General features: G+C 51.5%; 1 protein-coding gene and 1 long non-coding RNA gene across 7 annotated transcripts; one reads left to right on the top strand and one right to left on the bottom strand.

Moving 5' to 3' along the window:
• The first annotated feature begins 1,152 nt into the window (after positions 1 to 1,152).
• On the top strand, positions 1,153 to 23,061 carry TNPO2 (transportin 2). 6 transcript variants are annotated; one of them, XM_084756480.1, is made up of 25 exons: positions 1,153 to 1,310; positions 2,680 to 2,791; positions 4,541 to 4,616; positions 4,699 to 4,848; positions 8,665 to 8,771; positions 8,857 to 8,990; positions 9,073 to 9,154; positions 9,226 to 9,348; positions 9,450 to 9,568; positions 11,149 to 11,209; positions 11,324 to 11,489; positions 11,647 to 11,799; positions 14,698 to 14,923; positions 15,123 to 15,294; positions 15,661 to 15,747; positions 15,826 to 15,933; positions 16,015 to 16,173; positions 18,920 to 19,007; positions 19,208 to 19,306; positions 19,839 to 19,934; positions 20,230 to 20,305; positions 20,495 to 20,594; positions 20,672 to 20,746; positions 20,833 to 20,960; positions 21,041 to 23,061. In XM_084756480.1, the coding sequence occupies exons 2-24, from the start codon at positions 2,693 to 2,695 to the stop codon at positions 20,938 to 20,940; spliced, it is 2,664 nt and encodes an 887-aa protein (XP_084612606.1). In that variant the 5' UTR covers positions 1,153 to 1,310; positions 2,680 to 2,692; the 3' UTR covers positions 20,941 to 20,960; positions 21,041 to 23,061. The 6 variants fall into 6 exon arrangements, with proteins under 6 accessions (XP_084612606.1, XP_084612601.1, XP_084612604.1 ...); XM_084756475.1 differs by having other exon boundaries at positions 20,200 to 20,305; XM_084756478.1 differs by having other exon boundaries at positions 2,637 to 2,791; positions 20,200 to 20,305.
• Positions 22,799 to 24,951, bottom strand: LOC311583188. Its single transcript, XR_014774395.1, has 2 exons — positions 24,817 to 24,951; positions 22,799 to 23,161 (listed from the first exon to the last, which is right to left on the bottom strand). It is a non-coding gene; the product is annotated as an uncharacterized lncRNA (long non-coding RNA).
• Between the last annotated feature and the right edge of the window lie 91 nt (positions 24,952 to 25,042).

Here is a 25,042-nt window from a genome sequence, read left to right as displayed (position 1 = left end):
TTAGGAGAGTGGAAGAGAACCACTTCTATTATTTATTTTTCTCTCTTCCTGGGACAGGGTTTCTTTGTGTAGCCTTGGCTCTCCTGGAACTAGCTCTGTAGACCAGGCTGAGGTGGAATTCATAGAGATCTTCCTGCCTCTGCTTCCTGAGTGCAGGGATTAAGGCATGCACCATCATGGCCTGGCTTCATTTTAATTGTTTTTTAAAAGATTTATGATGATGATGATGATGTCTTTCGAGACAGGGTTTCTCTGTATAACGGCTATGGCTGTCCTGGAACTCACTTTGTAGACCAGGCTGGCCTCAAACTCACGGAGATCCACCTGTCTCTGCCTCCCAAGTGCTGGGATTAAAGGCGTGCACCACCGCCGCTCGGCCTAAAAAGATTTATTTATTATTATGTATACAATGCTCTGCCTGCATGTACATCTGCAGGCCAGAAGAGGGCATCAGATCACATTATAGATCACACTATATGGTGAGGCACCATGTAGTTTCTGGGAATTGAACTTAGAACCTTTGGAAGAGCAGGCTGCACTCTTAACCACTGAACCATCTCTCCAGCCCTTAGTTTATTTTTTGGTGAATGAGTTTTATGATGTTTCCCAGGATGTCCTGGTAACCCCCTATCTCCGTCCTCACTCCCAGCTTTGTTCTGAGATTACAGTTTCATGGGTCGCCACGCCGGATTGAGCACAGTTTAACTTCTGGGAGTGTGGTAAGGGCACAGTTAGCTGTGGTCTAGGGATTCCTAGGCCCTTTACACACTGAGAGCATCCATGCACCACCAGCTTTCTAGCTCCAGCAAAGAGCTGCAGTCACGGGGGCTAGAGGGTTAATCCAATGATCCTCTAGCAGAGGACCTAGATTTGATTTCAACATCCACACAGCGGCTTACAACCATTGTAACTCCAATTTCACGAGCGTCCAATGCCGCCTTCTGGTCCTGTGGCACTGCACGCACATGGTTCAGGCAAAACATCAATACACACAAAAAGAGAAAAGAAAGCTGCAGTCAGAAAAAGTAGAAGAGTTTGGGAGGACCTGATGGCTAGAGAGGCCTAGAGAAGGCACTTGTACCGTCACGTGACCCAGCGTGGCAAGGGCCGCTCTGTGCCAGATCACGTGTGTGTGCTTCGCCCTCCGATTGGCTTGGGTAGGCCAGTTTGAACGGCGTACGGAAGCCGAAGCTGTTCATTTCGGCCGCGTTTATTTTATTTTTTTTATTCCCTGGCTTTGGCTCCCTCCTTCCGCGCGAGCCTCTGGAGAAGCTGCAGCATTTAGGCGCCGCCGCTGCCTCCCGGGCCTGGTAAGTGGGCCTCGCTCGGCCGGGGCCCCTTGGCTTTAGCTCGCCTCGAACCCCCCTGGGTTCTGGGCCTGCGCCGCGCGCCGCCCAGGCGTCGGGGTCGCGCCCGGCTGAGAGGCGGGGAACCGGGTTGGGCCAGCTCTCGAGGCCGGCAGAACGGGCCGGGCGGGGGATGGGGAGCTGATCTGATCTCAGGGGGTGGGGCCTCGGCGCCCGGGCAGGTTCGGGTGCCACGAGATGCGGGCCAGTGGGGCGGCTGGGGTCGGGCTGGAGGGCCCCTGATTGGGGGGATCGTCGGGGGACGTCGCGAGGATCGGGTGTGTGTGGGGACCTGTTATGGCGCGGTTTGGTTGGGTTTGACTTGGGGGGAAGACACGCTTGAAAGTTGGGGGGGGGTTGTTTGGTCCTTAATAGGGAGGGGCGTCAGATACAAGCCCAGACGGCTTTGCTGGCTTTGACTACGAGGCGGCGATGGGATCCGTTGAGGGTAGCGCTCCGGGCGGGTGATTTTGCGGGGCTCTTTAAGGAAAGCTGCAAGGATTGGACGGATGGGGGTCCCCGACCACTTCGTGTCGGGGGCTTTGGGGAACTTAATTGGGGGAGTTGCCAGAGATCCATCAGCAGGAATTACTGCTGACTTGGGCAGAGGGTGAGAGCGAGAGAGACTTGGCCACATCTGATTGGGGCAGGCAGCGGGAACAGGTTCTGGGGGCTTTGGTCGTGGGTTGGGCGGTTTTGACTGGCTCTCATTCAAAGAGACATTGGAGAACTGTCCGGCATTGCTTGTGTTCTGGTTAAGGGGAGTCAATGGGCCGCGTCTAGGCCGGAAAGGGGGCATGTGGCGTCTACCGAGCTTGTAGGGCCGGTTTAGGGGAGGCAGCAGGGATGAGAAGGATCTGGGCTAGAGGAGCGCAGGAACCGAGGAGGAGGCTGGGATCTAGCGGAGCTGGAAGGCTGGATTTGGGGGCAGGGAATCCTCGTGGACTGAGCCTTCACCTGGAAGACCGCTGAGGCGGGGCCCTCGCTCTCGTCCTGGAGGGAGGCAGGCGGAAGCCGTAAGGCCCGTAACCAGGGGCGGCGGCGGTGTGGACCGCCGTGGGAAGAGGGTTCCACGGTAGGATCTATGTGGATCCGTCGCGCCCACGCCCCCGGTCCTGATGGCCCGCTTTTATATTCCCCCTACTCGCACTCCCGAGCCCGCGACTGCGTGGCCGAGGATGGCTTAGCTGGCGGGGACTCCGCACTCGGACAGGCGCGGATCGGAGGCCTCTGCTTGTCCGCGGAGAGCGCTTGCGTCTGCCTCGGGGACTCAACTTGGGTCTCACACAGAACCCCAGAGACCCAGCGCTGACCCAGGCCCCTACTCCTGCAGTTCGCCTTGCGCCATGGACTGGCAGCCAGACGAGCAGGGCCTGCAGCAGGTCTTGCAGCTCCTCAAAGACTCGCAGTCGCCCAACACGGCTACTCAGCGCATTGTGCAGGATGTATCCTTCTTTCCTTCCGGGGCTGATGGAGCAGGGCCGATGCCTGCACCTGGTCGGGGCCAGAGAGGGAGGGACTACTTCGTGATTCCTAGACCCTTTTTGCTGCGAGAGAGCAAGACATGGATGAGATCTTTGGGTTCCATTTCCGGAATGCCTAATGCTCACTGAGCACTTAACCCTTTAACTGTTAAGAGTGAGTGCTGTTAACTTTGGTTTAACAGATGGGGACCTGGAGGCTCAGAAAAGGGAAAATGCCTTGGCTAAGCCCTAGCTAGGAACCAGGGTGAGAGGCTCAGCCATCTCAGATTTTAGTTCTGTCTTTGTCAGAATGAGGGTAGATCCGGATGCTGGAGTTGCAACATGAATGTTTGTGGTTGAAAACTTATATATAAATATCGTGGTTGGTTTGATTGCCAATTTGATAGACCTAGGAAGAGGGCCTGTCCTAGAGGTAGCGGCATGTGGCTCTAGTGAGTTCAAGGCCAGCATGGTCTACAAAGAGTCCAAGACAGCCTAGGCAACCCAGTCTCAAAAAACCAAAACCAAACTAAACCAACCAACCAAACAAACAAAAAACAACCCCAAACCAAACCAAACCACAACAGAGGAATGGTCAATTAAAGAATTGCCTCCATCAGATTGGCCTGTGGGCATGGCTGTGGGGCATTTTCTTTGTTTTTGTTTTTGTTTTTTCGAGACAGGGTTTCTCTGTGTAGCCTTGATTGTCCTGGACCCACTTTGTAGACCAGGCTGGCCTTGAACTCTCAGAGATCCACCTGCCTCTGCCTCCTAAGTGCTGAGATTAAAGGCCTGCACCACTGCCTGGCGCCTTTTTTTTTAAAATAGTGTATATTTATTTTATGTGCATTGGTGTTTGCCTGCATGTATGTCTGTGTGAGGTTGTCATCTTTTGAAGTTACAGACAATTAAGAACTGCCATGTGGGTGCTGGGAATTGAACATAGGTCCTCTGGAAGAGCAGACAGTGCTCTTAACCGCTGAGCCATCTCTCCAGCCCCATGGCATATACCTTTAATCAGTGTTCAGGAGGCAGAGGCAGGTGAGTCTTTGAGTTTGAGAGCAGCCTGGTCTTACGTAAAATGCTGAAATAGTCCAAGTTTCGTTTGAAAATGTGGCAAGTCCCCCACCTTTTCCTGCAGGGATGATGGGGGAACATTAGCGCCTGCAGCGGGCTGCCCAGGGTCTCATTGTACAACAGACTTAGAACTGAATATGTAGCCCAGGTTGGCCCTGGACTCGGGGAGATCCTCCTGCTTCTGCCTCCCTGGTGCTAGAGCTACAGGCATGCGTCACACCCAGGTAGACTTCCGTTCTGCCTGAGAAAAGCAGGCACCACTGCAGTGCCTGGGTCAGAAGTGAAGAGCAGCTGCCAGCTTCAGCGCTCGTCTCTTCCTGCCCTCTCCTGCTCTAGTAAGGACACATGGGTCATGCAGGAAGCTCAGATGTGTGCCCTAGTGTGTGGACCTGGCCCTCCTGAAAAGCCTCTATGATGCAGTGAGAATAGGAGTGGATCGGTGCCATTCCTCGTATGGTCACTGGCATTCTGAGCAATGTGGCAGTGAGAGAATATAGGAAGGGCTCCTGTCAAGTTCTTTTTTTTTTTTGAGACAAGATCTTGGGATGTGGTCTGTGTGGCCTGGTTTCAAGATCTTGTTTCAGCCTCGCTAGTGCTGGGATGACAGGCATGCCCCATTATACCAGTTTTCCAAGTCCCTTAACAGCCTGGCAGAAACTTAAACAACTCAACCAGTTTCCTGACTTCAACAACTATCTGATCTTCGTCCTGACCAGACTCAAATCAGAAGGTATGTTCTCTGTCGCTCCATGCCTCCTAGATCTTGGGTCTCCTCACTACCACAGCCCTCTGACCTTAGCACTTTCCCACAGATGAGCCAACCCGCTCTCTCAGTGGCCTCATCCTCAAGAACAACGTGAAGGCGCATTACCAGAGCTTCCCGCCTCCCGTGGCTGACTTCATCAAACAAGAGTGTCTCAACAACATCGGCGACGCCTCCTCTCTCATCCGAGCCACCATTGGTGAGGGGGCTGTGGGGGTCGTCACCAAGGACACACTAAGGGCTTGCTCTGGGCCAAGAAGCTATTCAACGTGTTGAGGGTGTTGCTTACTGAATGCTCCAGCACCCTCTGTGATAGCACTGTTACTACTGCCATCTGACTGGAGAGGAAACTGAGGCACAGAGATGATAAAGGGACTTGCCTGGCAAGTAACCGCTTGGAAACAAGCCAAGCAGTGCAGGTCAGTCTTTTTTTCTCCCCCCCCCCCTTTTTTTCTTTTTGAGACAAGGTAGTCCTGGCTCAAACTTTCCAGTCTTCTGCCTCAGCCTCCTGGGTACCTCAGTAACTCGCTGTCCACAGTTTTGTGATGTAGTCTCAAACTATGTGCCTGAGGTTCAGCAGTTGTAATACTTGCTTCCTCTGTCCACGTGGAGTGTTAATAATGCCCCCTCAAAATGATCCATATGCAGTGGGAATTAGTTAATGGAGGCGCCTTGCTGAGTCCAGGAAGGAATAGCTGAGGACATTGCAGCAGTGCCACCAGGATTCACTAGGGTCAATTTCCCTTAAGACTTTTCATTGAAAACATTAACAGGTGATTGATTTCTTAGCAGTGCTTTAAGGTGCGCGCGCACCCATATGCCGTGCCTGAGTCTGGAGGTCAGGACCACATTGGAGAGTCAGTTCTCACATTCCATCTTGTGGGGATGGGTCTCTCTCTCTTTCTTTTTCTTTCTTTCTTTCTTTTCTTTTCTTTTCTTTTCTTTTTTTTTTTCTGCACAGTGTGTCAGGCTTACTGGCACAATAGCTTCCTGTCCTTTCTTTTGTCTCACTGTGGAAGTGATGGGATGGTAGGTGCACACTGCTGTGGCCAGCTCCTGTGGGCTCTGGGGTCCTCAGGCTTGGTGGTGGGTGTTTTTTTACCTGCTGAGTCATTTCCCCCACTTCCGATTTTTAAAAAGCCATTGTTTTTCTTGAAATCTGTCAACTAACATATGGCTTTATTTTCCACTTACTTGTGTATACTATGTATGGAGATTGGAAGACAACTTGGTTGTTGGTTTTCTCTTACTGTGTGGGGCTCAGGGTTGGAACAAAGGCCATCAGCGGTGGCAGGCAGCGAGCGCCTTTAACCACTAAGCCATCTTGCTGGACCCCTCTAGACTGTTGGAAGGAAAAGGCCGCTATTTATACCACAGGAAAGGAAACCTGAAAAATAAATAAAAGGTTGGGTGTGGTAGCACATACTTTGGAGCCTGGTCTAAATAGTGAGTTTCAGGAACCCTAAGTGAGATCCTGTCTCAAAAATAAATAAGTAAAGGCTGGGCGTGGTGGCCTTTAATTTCAAGCACTTGGAAGGTAGTAGCAGGTGGATCTGTGAGTTGAGGCAACCCTGATCTGCATAATGAGTTCCAGACCTGCCAAGATTACAAAGTGAGATCCTGCCTAGAAACAAACTACCCATATAATGAAAGAAAAGTAGTAATTGAATTAGAGCTAGGCGTTTGGGTCCTGCCAGGTTAAAACAGCTGTAGCTCCTAAATATTCATGGGGGAGGGGTGGAAATTGAGTCCTATTATATATGTCCACATTTTTTCCTTAGCAATATAGTACTTTTTAAAAACCATTTGTGTGGAGGGTGGAGTTGGGTCTATAGTGCCACTATTCATGTGTAGAGGTCAGAGGACAACTTTAAAGAATTGTTGTCTTTTACCATGTGGGTCCCAGGGATCCAAATTAGGTTGTCAGGCTTGCTGGTAGTCAACATTACGCAGTCAGCTATCCTGTGGGGGGTGGGGGAGTGGGAGGGCACACCATGCTTTATAGTTATGTATTATTGACATTATTAGAGGAATGTAAGTCATCTAGAGGTGATTTAAAGTCTGTGGGAGGTCGGGCATGTCGCTCAGTTGATACAGTGCGCCTGTTCTCTACAGGCAGGTGTGCACAGGTGCTGTGCAAGTACTGCGCCAGTCCCTGTAATGCCCTTGATTTTGTCCTCTCAGAGGACCTGAAACTAATTCCCCATAAAATATTTATACTTGCAGAAGCCTTGGAAAAGCTGTAGGGTGCTGGGACTTTTTTTTTCAAACAGGGTTTCAGCCTGGCGTTTCAAACTTGGAATCTTCCTGCCTCAGCCTTCCAAGGGCTAGCATTACAGATCACCTCTACAACACCTGACCAAAGCCGGTGTTCTTTATTCTGTTGAAGGCTGAGACCCATGTGATACAAGAGAGGTTTTGTGATATGGCCAATGCAGCGGATGGGTGTGGGTGGGAGGGTGTCCTGTCCCATCATGGCATGGCATCGTCCTCACAGTCTTATCCAGTCATTTTGGAGAGACTTCAATTTTAGGGGGTGGCTGCACTTGAGAGTTGGCAGCGGCAGCCTCTGCCCTAGTGAAACACTGCCATCTTGTGTTGAAAGGTGGTGTGTGCACAGGTCCCCAGCTCTAGTTCCCCCCGCAGCTCAGTTCCTCTCAGGCCTCCGCCGATGTCCTTCTACTTAGTACCTGTGCATTTCACTATTGTAAATCAAGTTCTTGTAATGTGAACATTAGTTCCAACGTCAGCACATTCGTTTACTTAAGCACATTTTCCCTGTTGCTTTGTGTCTGTGTGTGTCCCAAAGGGAACATCAGATACTATGTTCTTTTTGGTTTTTTGAGACAGGGTTTCTCTGTGTAGCCTTGGCTGTCCTGGACTCACTTTGTAGACCAGGCTGGCCTCGAACTCACAGCGATCCGCCTGCCTCTGCCTCCCGAGTGCTGGGATTACAGGTGTGCGCCACCACACCTGGCAGATACTATGTTCTTTCACTCAAAGAATCTGGAGCTAGGCTGTTAGCCAGAGGGGCTCCTGTTTCAATCGATTACTGCACTATCATTACCCGTGTGTGTCACCACACCTGCTGTTTATGTGAATCCTGGGACCTGAACTCAGGTCCTCACACTTGCGCGCCAGAGCACGCTCACTTGAGCCATCTCCCCAGCCCCTTCCTGGGTTTCTGTTTGTCAGTAGAGTCCTTTCTTCAGACGTGGGCGCTTTCATGACTTGACTACTTGGCCCCTACCACCTTCCTGCCCACAACCACTCTGGCCTGTCTTGTGTTACTACACCAGGCCTGTCATACCTCTAGCCAAGACATTTTTGCCCCAGGCGACTGAAGGCCACCTCCTCCTCTTCATCTGTTTTAGTCTCCCTCAGGTCTTTGTATATATGTCAAGATGTCACCTGGCCACCATTGTAAGACTGTTCCTCTCTAGCTGGGCTTGATAGCACAGCCTTATGACCCCAGCCACTCAAGAAACTGAGGCAAGATCTGCAAGATCAGGTCTTGCCTTGGGACCTTAACTCTAAAGGTTACAATACAAAATTGAAAAAGCAGGGATGGTGATTTAGCTCAGCAGTGGAATGCTTGCCCACTGTGTGCAGGGCCCTGGGTCCAGTCCTCTGTACTATAAAATAAAAACAATTGAGAAGCAATTTCCTCTCCTCTGAGCCCTTGGCTTGCGGCCACCCATCTGGCCTATGCATCTTTACCTCACACCCTTTCTCCAGTTCTAAAAGCAGTGACTTGGGCAGATCCCGTAACACAGGTGCTTCATATGCTCAGAGGGTGTGTGCTGAGTCAGCAAGTGCTACCTGAAGAAGCCGTCGAGTGCATTCCTGAGGCCTGGGTTTTGTCACCAGCACCCACAGAAAGGGTCTGGGTACCATGCAGGACTTGCATGGGAGAAAAAGGAAAGCTAGTGAGCCAGTTCCTTGGTGGGGAGGGTTGGCGGGACTGTTAGGGCCTTGCCCAGCCTGAGCAGCCTCCTTTCCCTGGCTGCCCCAGGCATTCTCATCACCACCATCGCTTCCAAGGGTGAGCTGCAGATGTGGCCTGAGCTGCTACCCCAGCTGTGCAACCTGCTCAACTCAGAGGATTATAATACCTGTGAGGTAGGCCATAAGCAGTACCTGGCCTGGCCCACGCAGGGACTGGAGCTTGGAGTAGGCCCCACAGCCGTCTCTCCTCTCTGCTCAGGGAGCCTTTGGAGCCCTACAGAAGATCTGTGAAGACTCCTCTGAGCTGTTGGACAGTGATGCTCTCAACAGGCCCCTGAACATCATGATCCCTAAGTTCCTGCAGTTTTTCAAGCACTGCAGCCCCAAAATCCGGTATGTGAAGTTCCCGGGGCACAAAGGTCTTAGAGTCGATGGGCAGGTGCGGGAGGTCATAAACACTTTCACTGACTCCCAGGTCCCATGCCATTGCCTGTGTGAACCAGTTCATCATGGACCGGGCCCAAGCGCTGATGGACAACATCGACACCTTCATTGAGGTGGGTCGCTAGTCAGGGTCCTGGGCAGAGGCTGAGGGCCCTCAGGCAGCTGACCTTGCCCTTTCTCACAGCACCTGTTTGCTTTGGCTGTGGATGATGACCCTGAGGTGAGAAAGAATGTGTGCCGTGCCCTTGTGATGCTTCTGGAAGTTCGCATCGACAGGCTCATCCCTCACATGCACAGCATCATACAGGTGTGAATGGTCAACACCAAGGGAAGATGGGTGGCTGGGGGGAGGGGGTTGGGAAATCTCCCGTAGTTGGACTAGGTCCCAGCCTCTCCCTGTTGCCCCAGTACATGCTGCAGAGGACCCAGGACCATGATGAGAATGTGGCCCTGGAGGCCTGTGAGTTCTGGCTGACGCTGGCCGAGCAGCCCATCTGCAAAGAAGTCCTGGCCTCCCACCTGGTCCAGTAAGTGCTGCAGCCCCATGCCTTCAGCCTCTAGCCCTCCCTGCGCCTGTGCCTCCCCCTGGCCGCTTTTGCTTGCCATAACTTAGGTACTGTGTATGTCAGTTTACTTTGAGTCTTGTGTACATTAATTGTTAAGAGATGTAGCTTTAATGACTTCAAACGTTACGTAAGAGAAACCGATCACACCCATCACTTGGAAGGCTAAGGTGGGATGATTGCCACAAGTATTTGAGGCTAGATTGGGCTACACAGTGAGTTCCCGGCCAGTTTGGATTACAGAGTGAGACCCTGTCTGAAAAAAACCTAGTAGGCAAAAAGAGACAATGAAGAAAGAACACTTCAAGGCCTCCACCTGGCTGATCCAGGTGCTCAGAATGGGAAAGGCATCCACTTCCTGTGTGACTTGCCTTCCAGGCATGGTCTTCCTGGACAGGTGACGAGTAGCTTTGGCATTCTTCCTTTTTTTTTTTTTTCCCCCCCTTTTCCCTTTGAGATAGGGTTTCTCTCTGTAGCCCTGGCTGTCCTGGAACTTACTCTGTAGACCAAGCTGGCCTTGAACTGCCTGGCCTCCTGAGTGCTGGGATTGAAGGCCTGTGCTACCACCATCCTGTAGGCTCAGGCATTCTTCAGTTTAGCAGTTCAAAATCTCTTTGAGTGGTACTTTAACAAGAGTAACAAAGCTTACCTTTTTGGATTTTTGAGACAAGTGGGCCTAGAACTCACACTCTTGAGGTGCTGTGGTTAGAGGCAGGAGGCACCGTGGCTGGTTTGAGCCCCCCTTGTCTTTACCAGTTTGAGTCCTTGGCTATCTCAGATTATTGATAACAAGTAGGCATTGTGGCTGGAGGGACAGAGGACTTTGAGGAGGAGTGAGACACCCTTGCAGAGGGGGACAGGCGGGTTGTATCATGCCTGTGATTGTTATGTTGCAGTTGTGTGTAACCGCTCTTTCTGCTTGGTCCCTGCCAGCAGCTTCATCTCTGGAGTGCCCGGATAGTGGGGCAGATGGTTGTGCATTTGTTGTTTCTGGGTGGAGAGCTATTGGGTGGCACTTATTACTAAGGGAGAAAGATGGGGCCACTGGATGTGACTTGCAGTCACAGTGTTTGGAGGTTGAGGAAAAAGATCATGATGCTCTTTTTATCTTTTTAATTACTGTTTTTTAATGTGCATCAGTGTTTGGCCTGCGTGTGTGTCTGTGCACCACATGTGTGCAGTGCATACAGAGGCCACAAGAAGGTATTGAATTACTTGGGGCTGGAGTCGGAGCAACTGATGATCTTAACTGCTGAGCTGTTTCTCCAGGCCCAAGAAGGCGTGTGGTTTCTAGGCCAGCTATGGCTAGCTATGTAGGAGCTATTTCAAAAGGAAAGGGAAAAAATTGTGTCTCTTAATCACAGTGGCTGAAAATATGCGGTCAAGTCCCTGAAGGGACAGGAACAGATATAGGACACGGGGACTCGGGTGTGCTGAACACAGTCTGCCCTTGCTCAGGACTCGCACCCACACCTCTGCTGTCTCTTCAGGATGGGCAGCTCAGCCAGGGTCCCTGCATCCTTACGCAGTCTCTCTCCCCACAGGTTGATCCCTATCCTCGTGAATGGCATGAAATACTCTGAAATTGACATCATCCTGCTTAAGGTCAGCCAGGGGTGTCCGCAGCTGGCTGTGGGTGGCCAGGGCCTGGGGTGGGGTGGGGGGGCTGGTTTCTAGTCTCCAGCCAGTGCTAAGAAATCTGCCTGGGCTGGTCCCTAGGGGGACGTGGAGGAGGACGAGGCAGTACCTGACAGCGAGCAGGACATCAAGCCACGTTTCCACAAGTCACGCACAGTGACGTTGCCCCATGAGGCTGAGCGGCCTGATGGTTCTGAGGACGCTGAGGATGATGACGACGACGATGCTTTGTCAGATTGGAATCTGAGTAGGTAGTCCGGCCAGCTCTGCGGGAGGGGGTGAGAAGCTGGTGCAGAGCAGTTGGTGAAGACTTGGTGATGACATTTGGTCCCAGGGCTGAGATACAAGGCTGAGTACCAGTCCCACAGGCCTCTCTGAGCCTGAGCCCCATTGTTTCCTTTCAGGGAAGTGCTCAGCAGCTGCTCTGGATGTCCTTGCCAACGTCTTCCGGGAGGAACTGCTGCCCCACCTGCTTCCCCTGCTCAAGGGCCTCCTGTTCCACCCTGAGTGGGTGGTCAAGGAGTCAGGGATCCTGGTGCTGGGTGCCATTGCTGAGGGTGAGTCACCTACATTTTTGATTGGCACCTGTCTGGACAGACATGAGCAATGCCAGCGATGGAGTGCAGCTCCATAATATGGGCCAAGCCTCCTCAATTAAAAAAAAAATCTTAATCAATCTATCTGTCAGTCTACCAATCTCTATTGGCTTTTCAGGACAGGGTTTCTCTTTGACCACCACCACCTGGCTTCCTCTTCCTTTCCAAATAGCTCTGTAAATTCCCCACCTGCCTCTGCAGCGGCCGTGCCCGCGGGCCCCCCCCCCCCCCTCCCCCCCCGAGTTCTGGGATTGATTACAGGTGTGCGCCACCACACCCGGCTCTGGAGAGCTTGTGAAGCCTGGGGTTGGACTACAACTTACCAGTACAACACTTGTCTGGATTTTAAAAGGCTCTAGGTTCCATCCAGAAATAGTTTCCTGACTTCAACTTCCTAGGGGACAATGACGTCTCAGATAGCTTGCAATATGTGTGCATGGCTACTTTTTGTTTTTCTTGTTTTTTCTTTTTCCAGACAGGGTTTCCTCTGTGTAGCCCTAGCTGTCCTGGAACCACTGCCCAGCCATTTTTTATTTTTTGAACTAGTCTTTCTATGCTGTGATTCTCCTACCTCAGACTCCCTAGTGCTGGTATCACAGGTGTGTATCATCCACACCTGGTTGGAAAGCAGGATCACTTACAGAGCCAAAGCAAGTCTTTTTTTATTTTTTTAAAGATTTATTTATTTATTATTTATACAATATTCTGTCCACGTGTATGCCTGCACACCAGAGGAGGGTACCAGATCTCATTGTAGATGATTGTGAGCCACCATGTGATTGCTGGGAATTGAACTCAGGACCTTTGGAAGAACAGCCAGTGCTCTTAACCTCTGAGCCATCTCTCCAGCCCCCAAGCAAGTCTTGAACATGTGCCAATTCTGCCTCTGCTTCCAGAGAACAGGACGTCTTGACCTGTGAATATGTTGAGACATTGTTGGGTGTACTGTGGTCTGTAGACAATCGAGAGAGATCTAGAGACCTTGATCCAATAATGAAGAGGTCTGTTCCTAGCTTGGCACATTTTCTTTTTCTTTTCTTTTTTTTTCCTGTTTTTTTGAGACAGGGTTTCTCTGTGTAGCCTTGGCTGTCTCAGACTCGATTTGTAGACCAGGCTGGCCTCGAACTCAGCAATCTGCCTGCCTCTGCCTCCCGAGTGCTGGGATTAAAGGCGTGTGGCACCACGCCTGGCCACATTTTTTTTTTTAAGATTTATTTATTTATTTATTATTGTGATTACAGTGCTCTGCTTGCATGTACACCTGCAGGCCAGAAGAGGGCATCAGATCACATTATAGATGGTTGTGAGCCATCATGTGGTTGTTGCGAATTGAATTTAGGACCTCTGGAAGAGCAGGTGGTACTCTTAACTACTGAGTCATCTCTCCAGCCCCTGGGCATATGCCACTCAGAGGCAGAGGCTGGCATATCTTTTGAGTTGAAGGCCAGCCTGAGCTACATTTGAGTTCCAGAAAGTCAGGGCAAAAAGGGAGCGGGGGTGGGGGTGGGGGAGTATGTAGGGCTAGCATGCAGGAAGGCTAAGGTTTTACTCCCAGTCCTGGGAAACAAAACACTAAAAAAACCCCACCAAACATAAATAATTAAAATAAAACAGTAGTTATAAAGTTAGAAAATAAAGGCTGAGCCGGGCGTGGTGGCGCACGCCTTTAATCCCAGCACTCGGGAGGCAGAGGTAGGTGGATCGCTGTGAGTTCGAGGCCAGCCTGGTCTACAAAGTGAGTCCAGTCTGGCCAAGGCTACACAGAGAGACCTTGTCTCGAAAAACCAAAAAATAAATAAAGGCTGGAGCCAGCCACAGTGGTGCACGACTGTAACCCCAGCACTCAGGGAGGCAGAGGGAAGCAAATGAAATTGAGGCCAGCTTGGTCTACAAAGCCAGTCCAGGACAGCCAGGGCTACAATAAAAGGGGTGCGGTGGGGCTGCTGGAGAGACGGCATAGTGGTTAAGAGCACTTGATGCTTGCTTGCTTTCTTTCTTTCTTTCTTTATACTTGATGCTTTCGTTCCCAGCACCCACATGGCCCTTGACAACTTCCTGTAACTCCAGCTCCTGGTTAACTGACATCCTCAGGACCTCTAGGGGAGCGCTTGAACACACATGTACACACATTTACCCACTCATCAGTCCCCCTCACACACTAAAATAAAGTAAATGGAGTGGAAGTGGGGGGTGGGGGTGGGGGAGAAAAAAATCACAAATATCTCAGAAGGTTTCAAGTTGGGAAGCACTTCCTGTATGTCTGGGCCCTTGCTGTCCCACACAGTCTTAACTATTTAATTTTATTTTAGCTGGAGTTACAGACAGTTATGAGCTGCCATGTGGGTGCTAGGAATTGAACCCCAGTCCTTTGGAAGAACAGCCAGTGCTCTGAGCCATCTCTCTAGTCCCCCCACCCCCCACCTTTTTTTATTTTATTTTATTTTTTTTATTTTGAGAGGGTGGACTTTCTCTGATTATGCTGGCCTTAAACTTGTGGCAGGGCTCCTGTCTTGTCTTTTTTTTTTTTTTTTTTTTTTTTTTTTTTTTTTCTGGTAGCTCTGGTTTGTCCTGGAATTGCTCTGTAGACCAGGTGGTCCTTGAACTCTGGCAGATTCGCCTGCCTCTGTCTTTTTAGTGCTGCCATTAAAGGCACCGCCTGGCCTCCTGCCTTGTCTTAAGTGCTAGCATGTTAGATTTGAGCTACCATACAGCCAGTGTGTCTGCTGCGCCTCCTCTTCCTCCTGCCTTTCATGGGCTCTTTGAAATGCCCTTAAGCCTCAGTTTTTTTCACCTCTCATGTTGGGTTGGATATGCCTAGGCCTTAGCCTTCTCTTAAAAACTCTCCTCTCCTCACTGCAGGCTGCATGCAGGGAATGGTGCCCTATCTACCTGAGCTGATCCCACACCTCATCCAGTGCCTGTCAGACAAGAAGGCACTGGTGCGCTCCATTGCCTGCTGGACGCTGAGCCGCTATGCCCATTGGGTAGTCAGCCAGCCGCCTGATATGCACCTCAAGCCTCTGATGACGGAGCTGCTCAAGCGTATCCTAGATGGCAATAAGAGGGTGCAGGAGGCAGCCTGCAGGTGAGCCTTGACTCCTGACCCTTGTCCCTGCGGTGGCCCCTCAGAGCCCTGGGAAATGATGATGCCTGTGACTGCTGACAATGGCTGATGTCTGTCGTATTCGTACTGGCTGATCCCGTGTCCACCCTCCTGAGCTGTCTGTGCTGCAGCTCCGGCTGCTAGAGTTGATTAAGCTTGCCTTCCTGTTTCCATCCACCAGTGCCTTTGCTACCCTGGAGGAGGAGGCGTGCACGGAGCTGGTGCCCTACCTCAGCTACATCCTTGACACTCTTGTTTTTGCCTTTGGCAAATACCAGCACAAGAACCTGCTCATCCTCTACGACGCCATTGGCACCCTGGCCGACTCCGTGGGCCACCACCTCAATCAGCCGGTGAGAGCCTAGACACACTCTGTCCCTTCTCTGTGTCGCTTGGCATCTGGTGTCTTGGTGTTGACCCTGTGTCACATGCCAGGGATGTGGCCGTGGCCTTGACAGGCATGCTGAAGCACGTAGCCCCGCCCTTACCCCCCCCCCCCCCACTTCCAGTCTAGTGGGAGACACCATGTCAGTGCTGCGCGGGTTCCTGGGAGTGGGAGGACGGGACGGATGTGCTAGGGACAGGCGGATGAGAAGAATCAGCAGGGCTCCCAGGTCTTGAGCCATGGCCAGGAGCCTGGGTCTCATTTGCAAGGCACAGTGGTGATGAGCCCGCTGCGGTGCTGACGTAGGAAGCTCAGCTTCCCACCCCCTCTCTAGGAGTACATTCAGAAGCTGATGCCGCCGCTGATCCAGAAGTGGAATGAGCTCAAGGATGAAGACAAGGACCTCTTCCCGCTGCTGGAGGTGAGCGGGCTCGGGGCCTCCCCTCAGAGTCCGCCCCCTGGCCGCAGCTCACTCTTGCCCTTTCCCCCCCCCCGCCAGTGTCTGTCGTCTGTGGCCACCGCCCTGCAGAGTGGCTTCCTGCCCTACTGTGAGCCTGTCTACCAGCGCTGTGTCACCCTGGTGCAGAAGACACTGGCCCAGGCCATGGTGAGCGCCCTGGGCCCCCTGCCCCCTTGCTCTACTGTCCAGGCCTACACTGCGTTCCTCATCTGCCCGATTTGTATCTAGATGTACACACAACACCCCGAACAATACGAGGCCCCTGACAAGGACTTCATGATTGTTGCATTGGACCTGCTTAGTGGCTTGGCTGAGGGCCTGGGTGGCCATGTGGAACAGCTGGTGGCCCGAAGTAACATCATGACATTGCTTTTCCAGTGTATGCAGGTGAGTGGGTACCCAACAAAGGCCACTCCCATGTTAGGCCACACCTAAATGGGCCAGAGTTTTGGGGATTTTTTTGTTTTTTTATTTTTTGAGATAGTGTTTCTCTGTGTAGCCCTGGCTGTCCTGGAACTTGCTCTGTAGACTAGGCTGGCCTCAAACTCTCAGACATTCTCCTGTCTCTACCTCTTGGGATTAAAGGTGTGCGCCATGACCTGCAGGTGACTTTTTCTAGACCATAGCAGTTTACATAGCAACTGCTGCAGATTACGGTCAGGGTGGTCAGGGCCCTGACTATGCCCAGGGTATATTGGAGGGCAGGAGCCCTTAAAACATAAAATTTCACAGGCTGGAGAGCTGGCTTCTCAGTTAAAGCACTTGTTGCTCTGAAGAGGATGTGGGTTTGCTTCCAGCACCCACATGTGGCTCCCAACCAGCCATAACTCCATTTTCAGGGGAGTCCATGCTCTTTGTAGTCTGTGTGGGCACTAGGCAGGCATGTGGTGCACAGACACACATGCAGGCAAAACTGTCAACATATTTAACATAAAAATAAATAGATTTGGGCTGGAGAGATGGCTCAGAGGTTAAGAGCATAGCCTTATTTTACAAAGGCCCTGAGTTCAAATCGTAGCAACCACATGGTGGTTCACAACCATCTATAATGTGCCTGGTACCCTCTTCTGTATACTTAATAAATAAATCTTAAAGACTGAGCATGGTAGTGTATGACTTTAATCACAGCACGAAGGAATCAGGCTTATGGCTGCATTTTAGGCTCCATAGTGAAACCTTGTCTCCAAAATAATCAGTTCTGTGCTATTGAGATACCTACCACCAAGTTTCTGAGAGGCTGGCCAGAGAACCCAGGTCTCACATGACCGAGTGAGCCAATTCCTACAAATTGTCCTTGGCCTCCACATGCCTGTTAAGGCACATGTGTCTAGTCATGCATACAAACAAAGACTAAATAATACAAATTCAAGGGTGGGGAGAGAGCTGTGAAAACATGATGACAAGTTTGAGCTCCACAAGCTTAAAAAAGAAAACAAAAAACAATAACAACCCAAAACTGGGTCTAGTGGCACATGCTTAAATTCCAGTGCAGTTGCGGGGTAGCAGAGATCCCTGGGGATGGCTAGTCAGCCACTCTGTTTCAATGCGTGAGCTCCAAGCCAGTGAAAGACCTGTGTCTGACAGCAAAGGAGGCTGAGCGTGGTGGCGGTAGAGCTCCTGTCTACCAACACCAACGTACAGATGGATGAATGAATGAATGGGGGTGGCTAGCTCCTCGGGAATAACACCTAGGTTTTATTTTTTCAAGACAGGGTTTCTCTGTGTAGCCTTGGCTGTCCTGGAACTCATAGAGATCTACCTGCCTCCGCCTCCAGGGTGCTGGTATTTAAGGTGTGCGCCACCACGCCCGGCTTCACATCTGTTTTTTATAAATAAAACATTGGACGATTCCTCAGGAATAAGATCTGGTTTTTGCCTGCCCTCCCACTCAGAGGTGCGCACTCATACCCTGCCCACATACACATATACACAATAAAGTTCCTGTCAGATACTGTAGTACAAGCTGATCTGAAAAATAAAATAAGGACCTTTTGTGGTGCACACCTTTAATCCCAGCATTTTAGTCTGAAGGCAGAGGCGGATGGGCCTGTGGGTTGCAGGCTAACCAGGGCTATGTAGTGAGACCCTATCTCAAAACCCAAACGACAGGTAGATGGGGAGATGGGCTTAGTAAGGTGCTTGCTGGACAACAACAGGAGCCTGTGTGAAAGGCTGGGGTAGGGGCTCAGGTGAAGGGCGCTTGCTACTCTCCCAGAGGACCTCAGTTAGGTCCCAGCACCCACATCAGGCAGCTGCCAATTCCAACTGCCTGTAATTCCAGCTCTCCAGGGCATCTGCTCCCTCTTAGCCTGCAAGGACACCTGTAAACGGGCACATAATTAAAGATAGACATAAGCGGCTGCAGCTGCACAGAGGTACCTGTGATCCCAGCTCTGTGGAAGGTAGAGTCAGGCCTCCTGGCTTCTCTGGCCAGCTTGTCTGGCTGAGTTTTAGCGAGCTCAGGCTAAGAATGAAACCACCTCAAAAATAAGGTTGGGTGACAACTGAGGAAGATGGCCTCAAAACATGCGCACGCTTGTGCTTCATTCCATAGGATGTGTGAGAGTCCACTGGGCATGATGGTGACCGCTAGAGGTTTAGGCAGGAAGATGGCATTTCTAGGACAGCCTGCTCTCTGCAGCAAGACCCTGTCTCAAGAAAGACAAGTTAATGTTTTGGATTTTGGATGAGGGAGAGGTGCTGGGGATATAACAGTGTTCTAGAGCATTTATTAAACTTCTTTTTAAAAATACTTTTTATTTAATTATAATTTATGGGCATTGGTGTGAGGGTGTCAGATCTTGGAGTTACAGACAGTTGTGAGCTGCCATATGGGTGCTGGGAATTGAACCCAGGTCCTTTTGAAGAGCAGGCAGCGCTCTTCTTAACCACTGAGCCATCTCTGCAGCCCTTGCATGGAGCGTTTTTAAAGTAGCTGCTTACCAATGGACTTTACTGGCAGGTCCTGGCAAAAGGCTCGAGTGCAGTAGGAGAAGGCTAGCAGAGTGGGACAGCCCTGCCCTCAGTCAGTGTTTGTGGTCAGGATGTGCTCTAGGGACTGTGTCGCCTGGAGTGGCTTAGATGCAAGTGGTGGGAGGAACCATGTCATTTCTGCCACCTCTCCCAACTTTAGGATTCCATGCCTGAGGTTCGGCAGAGCTCCTTCGCCCTTCTGGGAGACCTTACCAAAGCCTGTTTTATCCACGTCAAGCCCTGTATCGGTAGGCTGCCCCCTGTGCTTTTGTCCATGACCCCAGTGTTGGCCTCAAGTGATGCAGACATTACCCTGGGAAGCCCGTGACCGGACTGGGATGTATTCGTACTGTCTGATGGGGCCTGCCTAGCCAGTTCTGGCAGCTTGGTCTCATTGGCCTTTCTGCTCAGCTTCTCTTCTTTCTCTGCTCTCTTTTCTTTGTATTAGCTGAGTTCATGCCTATTCTGGGCACCAACCTGAACCCTGAGTTCATCTCTGTCTGTAACAACGCCACCTGGGCCATCGGGGAGATCTGCATGCAGATGGGTGAGTGCCCTGAAAGTGGCAGACTGCCTCTCATTGGTCTGTTTCCATCCTGGGCCAGAGCTTGATTCTGACACATCCCCTAAAGGAATGGGGCAAGAATGTAATTGATTTTCCTGAATACTGGAAGGCTATTTGTGAGGTGTGGTAGACGGTCTGTTCTTACTGGACCATCTCCTGTAATTGTTTTTTTGAAAGGCCTACTGCACTCAGTTGGGTGATTTTTGGCCTCCTGTCCTTAGAAAGACTGGACAAAGTGGTCTCAACACCTTGTGGGTAGTGACTTTAGAGACTCCTTTGGGTGGGTCTGTTGTGAGTTGGCTGGGAGCATCCCGAGGAGGGTCTTTGTCCTCTCAGGCTTTGTGGTGTGCCAGTCTGCACGGAACTGGGATCATGGAGTGAGGTCAGCCATGCCCAGCTGGCCCTCTGGGTTGAGTGGCCATGGAGGGCTCTGATTGGCTGCTTCCTTGGGGCAGAGATGCAGCCCTCTGTGGGTTGAACGGGCCATGCAGGGCTCTGATTGGCTGCTCCCTAGGGGCAGAGATGCAGCCCTATGTGCAGATGGTCCTCAGCAATCTGGTGGAGATCATTAACAGGCCCAACACGCCCAAGACACTGCTGGAGAACACAGGTGAGTGCCAGGCTTGGGCTGAGAGGAAGGAGGTCAGGAAGGGCGTCAGCGTCTGAAATAGGATTCTGGGAGGGACCCAAAGAAGAATACTGGCTTTAGAATATACGGGAAGAGACCCAGGCTGGGCTGGGAGGATACCAAGTGGGCCAAACTCAAGGGCCCAGGATAGCCATAGGGTCGTTCTGTTGGGGCCTGTGGGGCGGGGCTCGGTGCCTCCTGTCAGAGGCCCCGCCACGTACCGTCCCGGGGCCACTCGGGGTTGCAGGTCGCCTGACGAGTCCCTCTGCCATTCCAGCCATCACCATCGGCCGCCTGGGCTACGTGTGCCCACAGGAGGTGGCACCCATGCTGCAGCAGTTCATCCGGCCTTGGTGTGTGCCTGCCTGGGTGGGGGCCTGCTGGGGGTGGGCAGGACAGCTGTACTCCCCAGCACCACCCCATGGATGCATGTGGGAGACCTACCCACTGATTCCCCCACCCCATTCCCTCCATCTATCCTTCATTTATGCTTGTCCGTCCCTGAGTCCATCCACTGACCTGCTGCCCTCCTCCATGGCCAGGTGCACGTCCCTTAGGAACATCCGGGACAACGAAGAGAAGGACTCTGCCTTCCGAGGCATCTGCATGATGATTGGTGTCAATCCTGGGGGTGTTGTGCAGGTCCGGGCAGTGGGGCTCAGAGGGCAGGGCGGGGGCTGGCTTGGGCGGCCCCTCACATGGGATCCGTCATGTTTCAGGACTTTATTTTCTTCTGCGATGCTGTAGCCTCCTGGGTGAGCCCGAAGGATGACCTTCGGGACATGTTTTATAAGGTGAGCTCTGGTTGGTCACATGGGAGACCTGGGGACTAGGCACCACAGGCTTGGCCCAGCTCATTGTCACCCCTGCCTCACTGCAGATTCTCCATGGCTTCAAAGACCAGGTTGGGGAGGAGAACTGGCAACAGTTCTCAGAGCAGTTCCCACCTCTGCTCAAGGAGAGGCTGGCAGCCTTCTACGGGGTCTAGGTGAACGTGGAGACCACCAGGTGAGCGGGTCTTCCCGTACTCAGGCTATCAGAGAGTGACCAGGACGAAGGCCCTGACCCTCCCTCTCCCTCCCCTGCAGGTTTCTGTCTGCGTCATCGTCAGAGGGTGTGCTGGGGAATGTGCTGCTTCCAGAAGTCACTGTGCCCTGGTCAAGGGGGGTTAGGGAGGAGTGAGTGGGACCTCAATCCAGATGCTGCCCAGTCTGCATCTGTCCATCTGTCGGTCCACTTGCCCCACCGGGCCTGACGAGTGGGCAGGTGGGTGGGGACTCCATGCTCATCCTACAAAGAGGGAGGGGGGTGGGACTTCTTCGTGGGCAAGAGTTCTCTGGGCTCTAATCTGGGTCATCTCAGGCAGCTCACTTGGGCCAGTCAGGCGGGAGGGAGGAATCCATAAGGCCTGCCGAATCCGGTGTCAGATAAGGCAAGGGAATTACAGGTGGGGAGGGGGGTTCCTTGTAGAGAAGCATACACTCACATGTACACATGTGGACACGCATGTGCGGGCACCACAGCCAGCTAGGCTGGGCCAGCCGCCCCACCATTTCCTCGACTGCATGGAGACAGTAGAATTAGTGAACCCCCAAATTATGCCTATGGCCTTCTGTGTACCTTGCATCTAGAGTATAAGAAGCTTCCGCTGTTTTGCCGGAATTGGCGGTGATTGGGAGGGCTGGGAGGTTTGGGGGACCTCAGCTGGGCCCCCAGGGCCAAAGGAGGAGGGCGGTCATTTTGGGGCTGCCCTCTCAGCACTTGCACACTTTGGACCTGCTCCATACACTTGCTGTCAGCTTCACGGCAGCCTCATTTAGTGTGTCCCCATCTTTGTCACATCCCAGCCAGCAGCAGAGTGGGGACCATTGGAGCAGCTGGGACTGGCTTGAGGTCACCAGGTACCCTTTTCCTGTGCTCCAAAGGTATTTAAAAGCACAGGCCTGGGACTAGTTTTCCTTAAGAGCTAAGGGCCACCAGAGCTGCTGGCATGCTTTCCTGGATCTCTTGAAAGAGCTTCAAGGATAGTCCAGTTCTTTGCTCCTGAGAACCCTTCTCTAGAGCCGGGCAACAGCATGGCATTGGCGAGAACAAAGGACGAAAGTTTCCCGGGTCCATCAAGATTGGAAGGCTGGGAGGAGCAGGGTGTGCCCAGGGCCTCGAACTTTGTCCCTTTTGGGATTTAGGTTCATCACAGTGTACACTGGACTTAGACCACACCAGATGGTACACTGACTCCAAAAATCCTTGAAGAAATTGGTCAGGGATGCCATCAAGGTGGGAGGGGCTTCCCAAGAGGAGGGGGCATGATTATTTCCAAATTGGCTATGGGAATCAGTCTTGCAAGATCCCTGAGCGTTTTTTCCTCTATCCCCTTCCGTGCTTCCTGCTTCTTTGGGAGCCCATTATATGTTGGGCTTTGACGGGAGTCCTGCATCTTAGGGCCTGCTTCATCATCCCTCCAAGGACCTGGACCATAAGCCTATCCAGGCCTTGTGACTTCTCTCAAGTAGGGTCAGGGCCTGCCTCGATTCCCAGGGACACTTAGTGCACATTCCATAACTCAGCTAGTGGTCCCCATGCCCTCCAGCCTGAAACTTGAGCAGGTCTCTGGAAGCCATTTGTAGGGAAAAAAACTTTTTTAAGAGAAAAATAGCATTAGCTTTCTGATAGTTCCACTTCTTAGGAGCATCCTCTGCTGGGTCTTGGGGTGTATTGATGGATTGACTGTCTGGTGGAGTTGTGACCCCTCTTTGTCAAAGGGGAGAGTTCCAATTACCTTCAGGAAAGGGGAGCCGATTCTTGTATTTTCCTTTTTTATTTTATTTTTTTATTTTTTAAAGAAATTATTTAATTTTTTAATTTATTTTTTAGTTGGTTTTTGCACAATGAAGTTTCAGTTTCTTAACCTTCCTTGCCCAAGGCTGCTGACTCGGACTGACCTTGATCTGCAGCCTTCCCCGCCCCTCCCCGAGTCTTTTATTACCATTATCCCATGGGCTCCCAGGTCAATCCATCTGTTACTGTGCTGTGCTGGGGACTGGCGCCTAGGAGGCGTGAGATTCCACTTGTGTAGAACTTTGTTGAGTAAAGGTCAGTTTCTTGTGAAGCCCTCGGTGTCTGATTTCCTGGTCCTGGTTTTGGTGGTAGAGTGATGTGGATGGAGCATCCAGTGCTGTGGGAGATGGAGACAGGAGAATGCACGGGCTCTGGGGGGAATAAGAGAGAGACTAAGGGGGCAGGCCACCCAGAGTGTTCTCCTGGCTTCTGAGGGGGGTGCGCACGCTCGCAGGTGAAGATGGGCAGCTGGTCCTGATGGTCTACCTGACTGAGGCAGAAGGATATCATGTTTGAAATCAGCCTGGGCTGATTGAGACTCTGTCTCAAAAAGTGGAGACAAAATTCCACCCATGAAGTAAAATTGAAGGGGCTAGTAGCTAGTTTAGCTAGGTACATAAAGCCTTAGCTCTCAGTCCCAGTAGTAAGTTGAGTGACCCAGGAAGCCTCTGTTTTCATCTTTGTAATGTGGGAAGGTGAGTGTGAAAGGGTGATTAGATGTGCACAGAACTCAGAATTGTGCAAGGTGTTGACAATTAACCTTAAGGGCTGCCATATATTAAACCTTATTGTAAAGTCTTACAGCAGACATAACAACGTTGGGTCTGTAAGGAGGCTAGAGATTCTACAGCTGGTGGTGGCACACACATTTAATCCTAGCACTGGGGAGGCAGAAACAGGTGATCTCTGAGTTTTAGGCCAGCTTGTCTACAGTGCAAGTTCCAGGACAGTCAGGGCTACATAGAGAAACCCAGTCTAGAAAACCGGAGGGAAAAACAAAGAAACACCACCACCACCACCACCCCCCACCCCCGCCAAACAAACCCCGAATGTCACTGTATGTGTAATTCAGCTATTCAGAAGACAAGCAGGAGGATTTTAAGTCAAGACCAATGTGATTCTCAGAAGAAAGCCTTTTTTATTTATGCCTGGCATGTTGGCTCACATCTTAAATCTCAGCATTTGGAAGGCTCTGAGATTGAGGCTAGCCTGGTCTATAGCAAGTTTGAGACTACATAGTGAGAACCTTAGAATTAAGGCTAAGGCTCCATCCACATGGCCAGTTATGACTGACGATTGCCCTGGCCCACCTTTAATCCTCAATGGGATTTGGGACAACCTGGGTTAAAGTTCCTGGGCCATGGTCATTCCACCTCAAAAGAACCTTATGGAGCCTATTTGGTGAAATACTGGCTCTGCTGGTTGGGCGGTGCCTGCTCTCAGGAGGCAGAGGCAGGCGGATCTGAGTTCCAGGTCAGCCTGATCTACAAATCGAGTCCCCGACAGCCAGGGCTACACAGAGAAACCTTGTCTTGAGGGGGACAAAACAGTAAACTGGGTAAGTGTTGGGCACAGGAGAGCAACTCTGTAAGCCTAGAACTGGGGGTACCGACACATGTATTCCTGAGGCTCGCTGGCTGGTCAGCCTAGCTGAAAGTCACCAGTGAAAGTGCTGTTTCAAGATACAAGATGAGTGTTGGTTGACTCAGCATATAAAGGCTTTTGCTGCCTGGTGGCTTCCTCCAGATCCCACGCAAAGGCGATGGAGAGCCGACTCCACAGTTGCTTTCTGACCAAATACACGTGTTCTGTTGCGCATGGGAGCACACACAATGACATGCAGGACAACAAAAAACTAGTAGACTGAAGTCGCCCCACCCATCTCGACGTCAGGTTTCCAAATGAATACAAAACAAGCTCCGTTGTGGGGCTCTAGACAGCCCTGTGGTTAAGAGCACTTTCAGCCTGCCCGGTCTCGCGATGCATGCATGCCTTTAGCTTCAGCACTCCCAGACAGGATACCCACCGAATTCGAGGCGATCCTGGGCTACATGGTGAAAGCATGTCTAAAAGCACTTGGTCTTGCAGAAGGCCCAAGTTGGGTTACTAGCACCCACGTCAGGGAGTTGCCGCCCTGAAGCTCTTATCTTCGCCCAAACACATACATCTTAAAATAAATCTTTAAAAACAAAGCCGTGCTTGATAAAAAATTGCAGACCGAAAGAAGTGACCAGGGTGGGGCTTACACATCC

Source organism: Acomys minous (genome assembly GCF_964271855.1).
Source record: "Acomys minous genome assembly, chromosome: 14".
Taxonomy (NCBI): domain Eukaryota; kingdom Metazoa; phylum Chordata; class Mammalia; order Rodentia; family Muridae; genus Acomys; species Acomys minous.
Note: the sequence above shows the minus strand (reverse complement) of the source record. Positions and strands in the feature narration are given on the sequence as shown.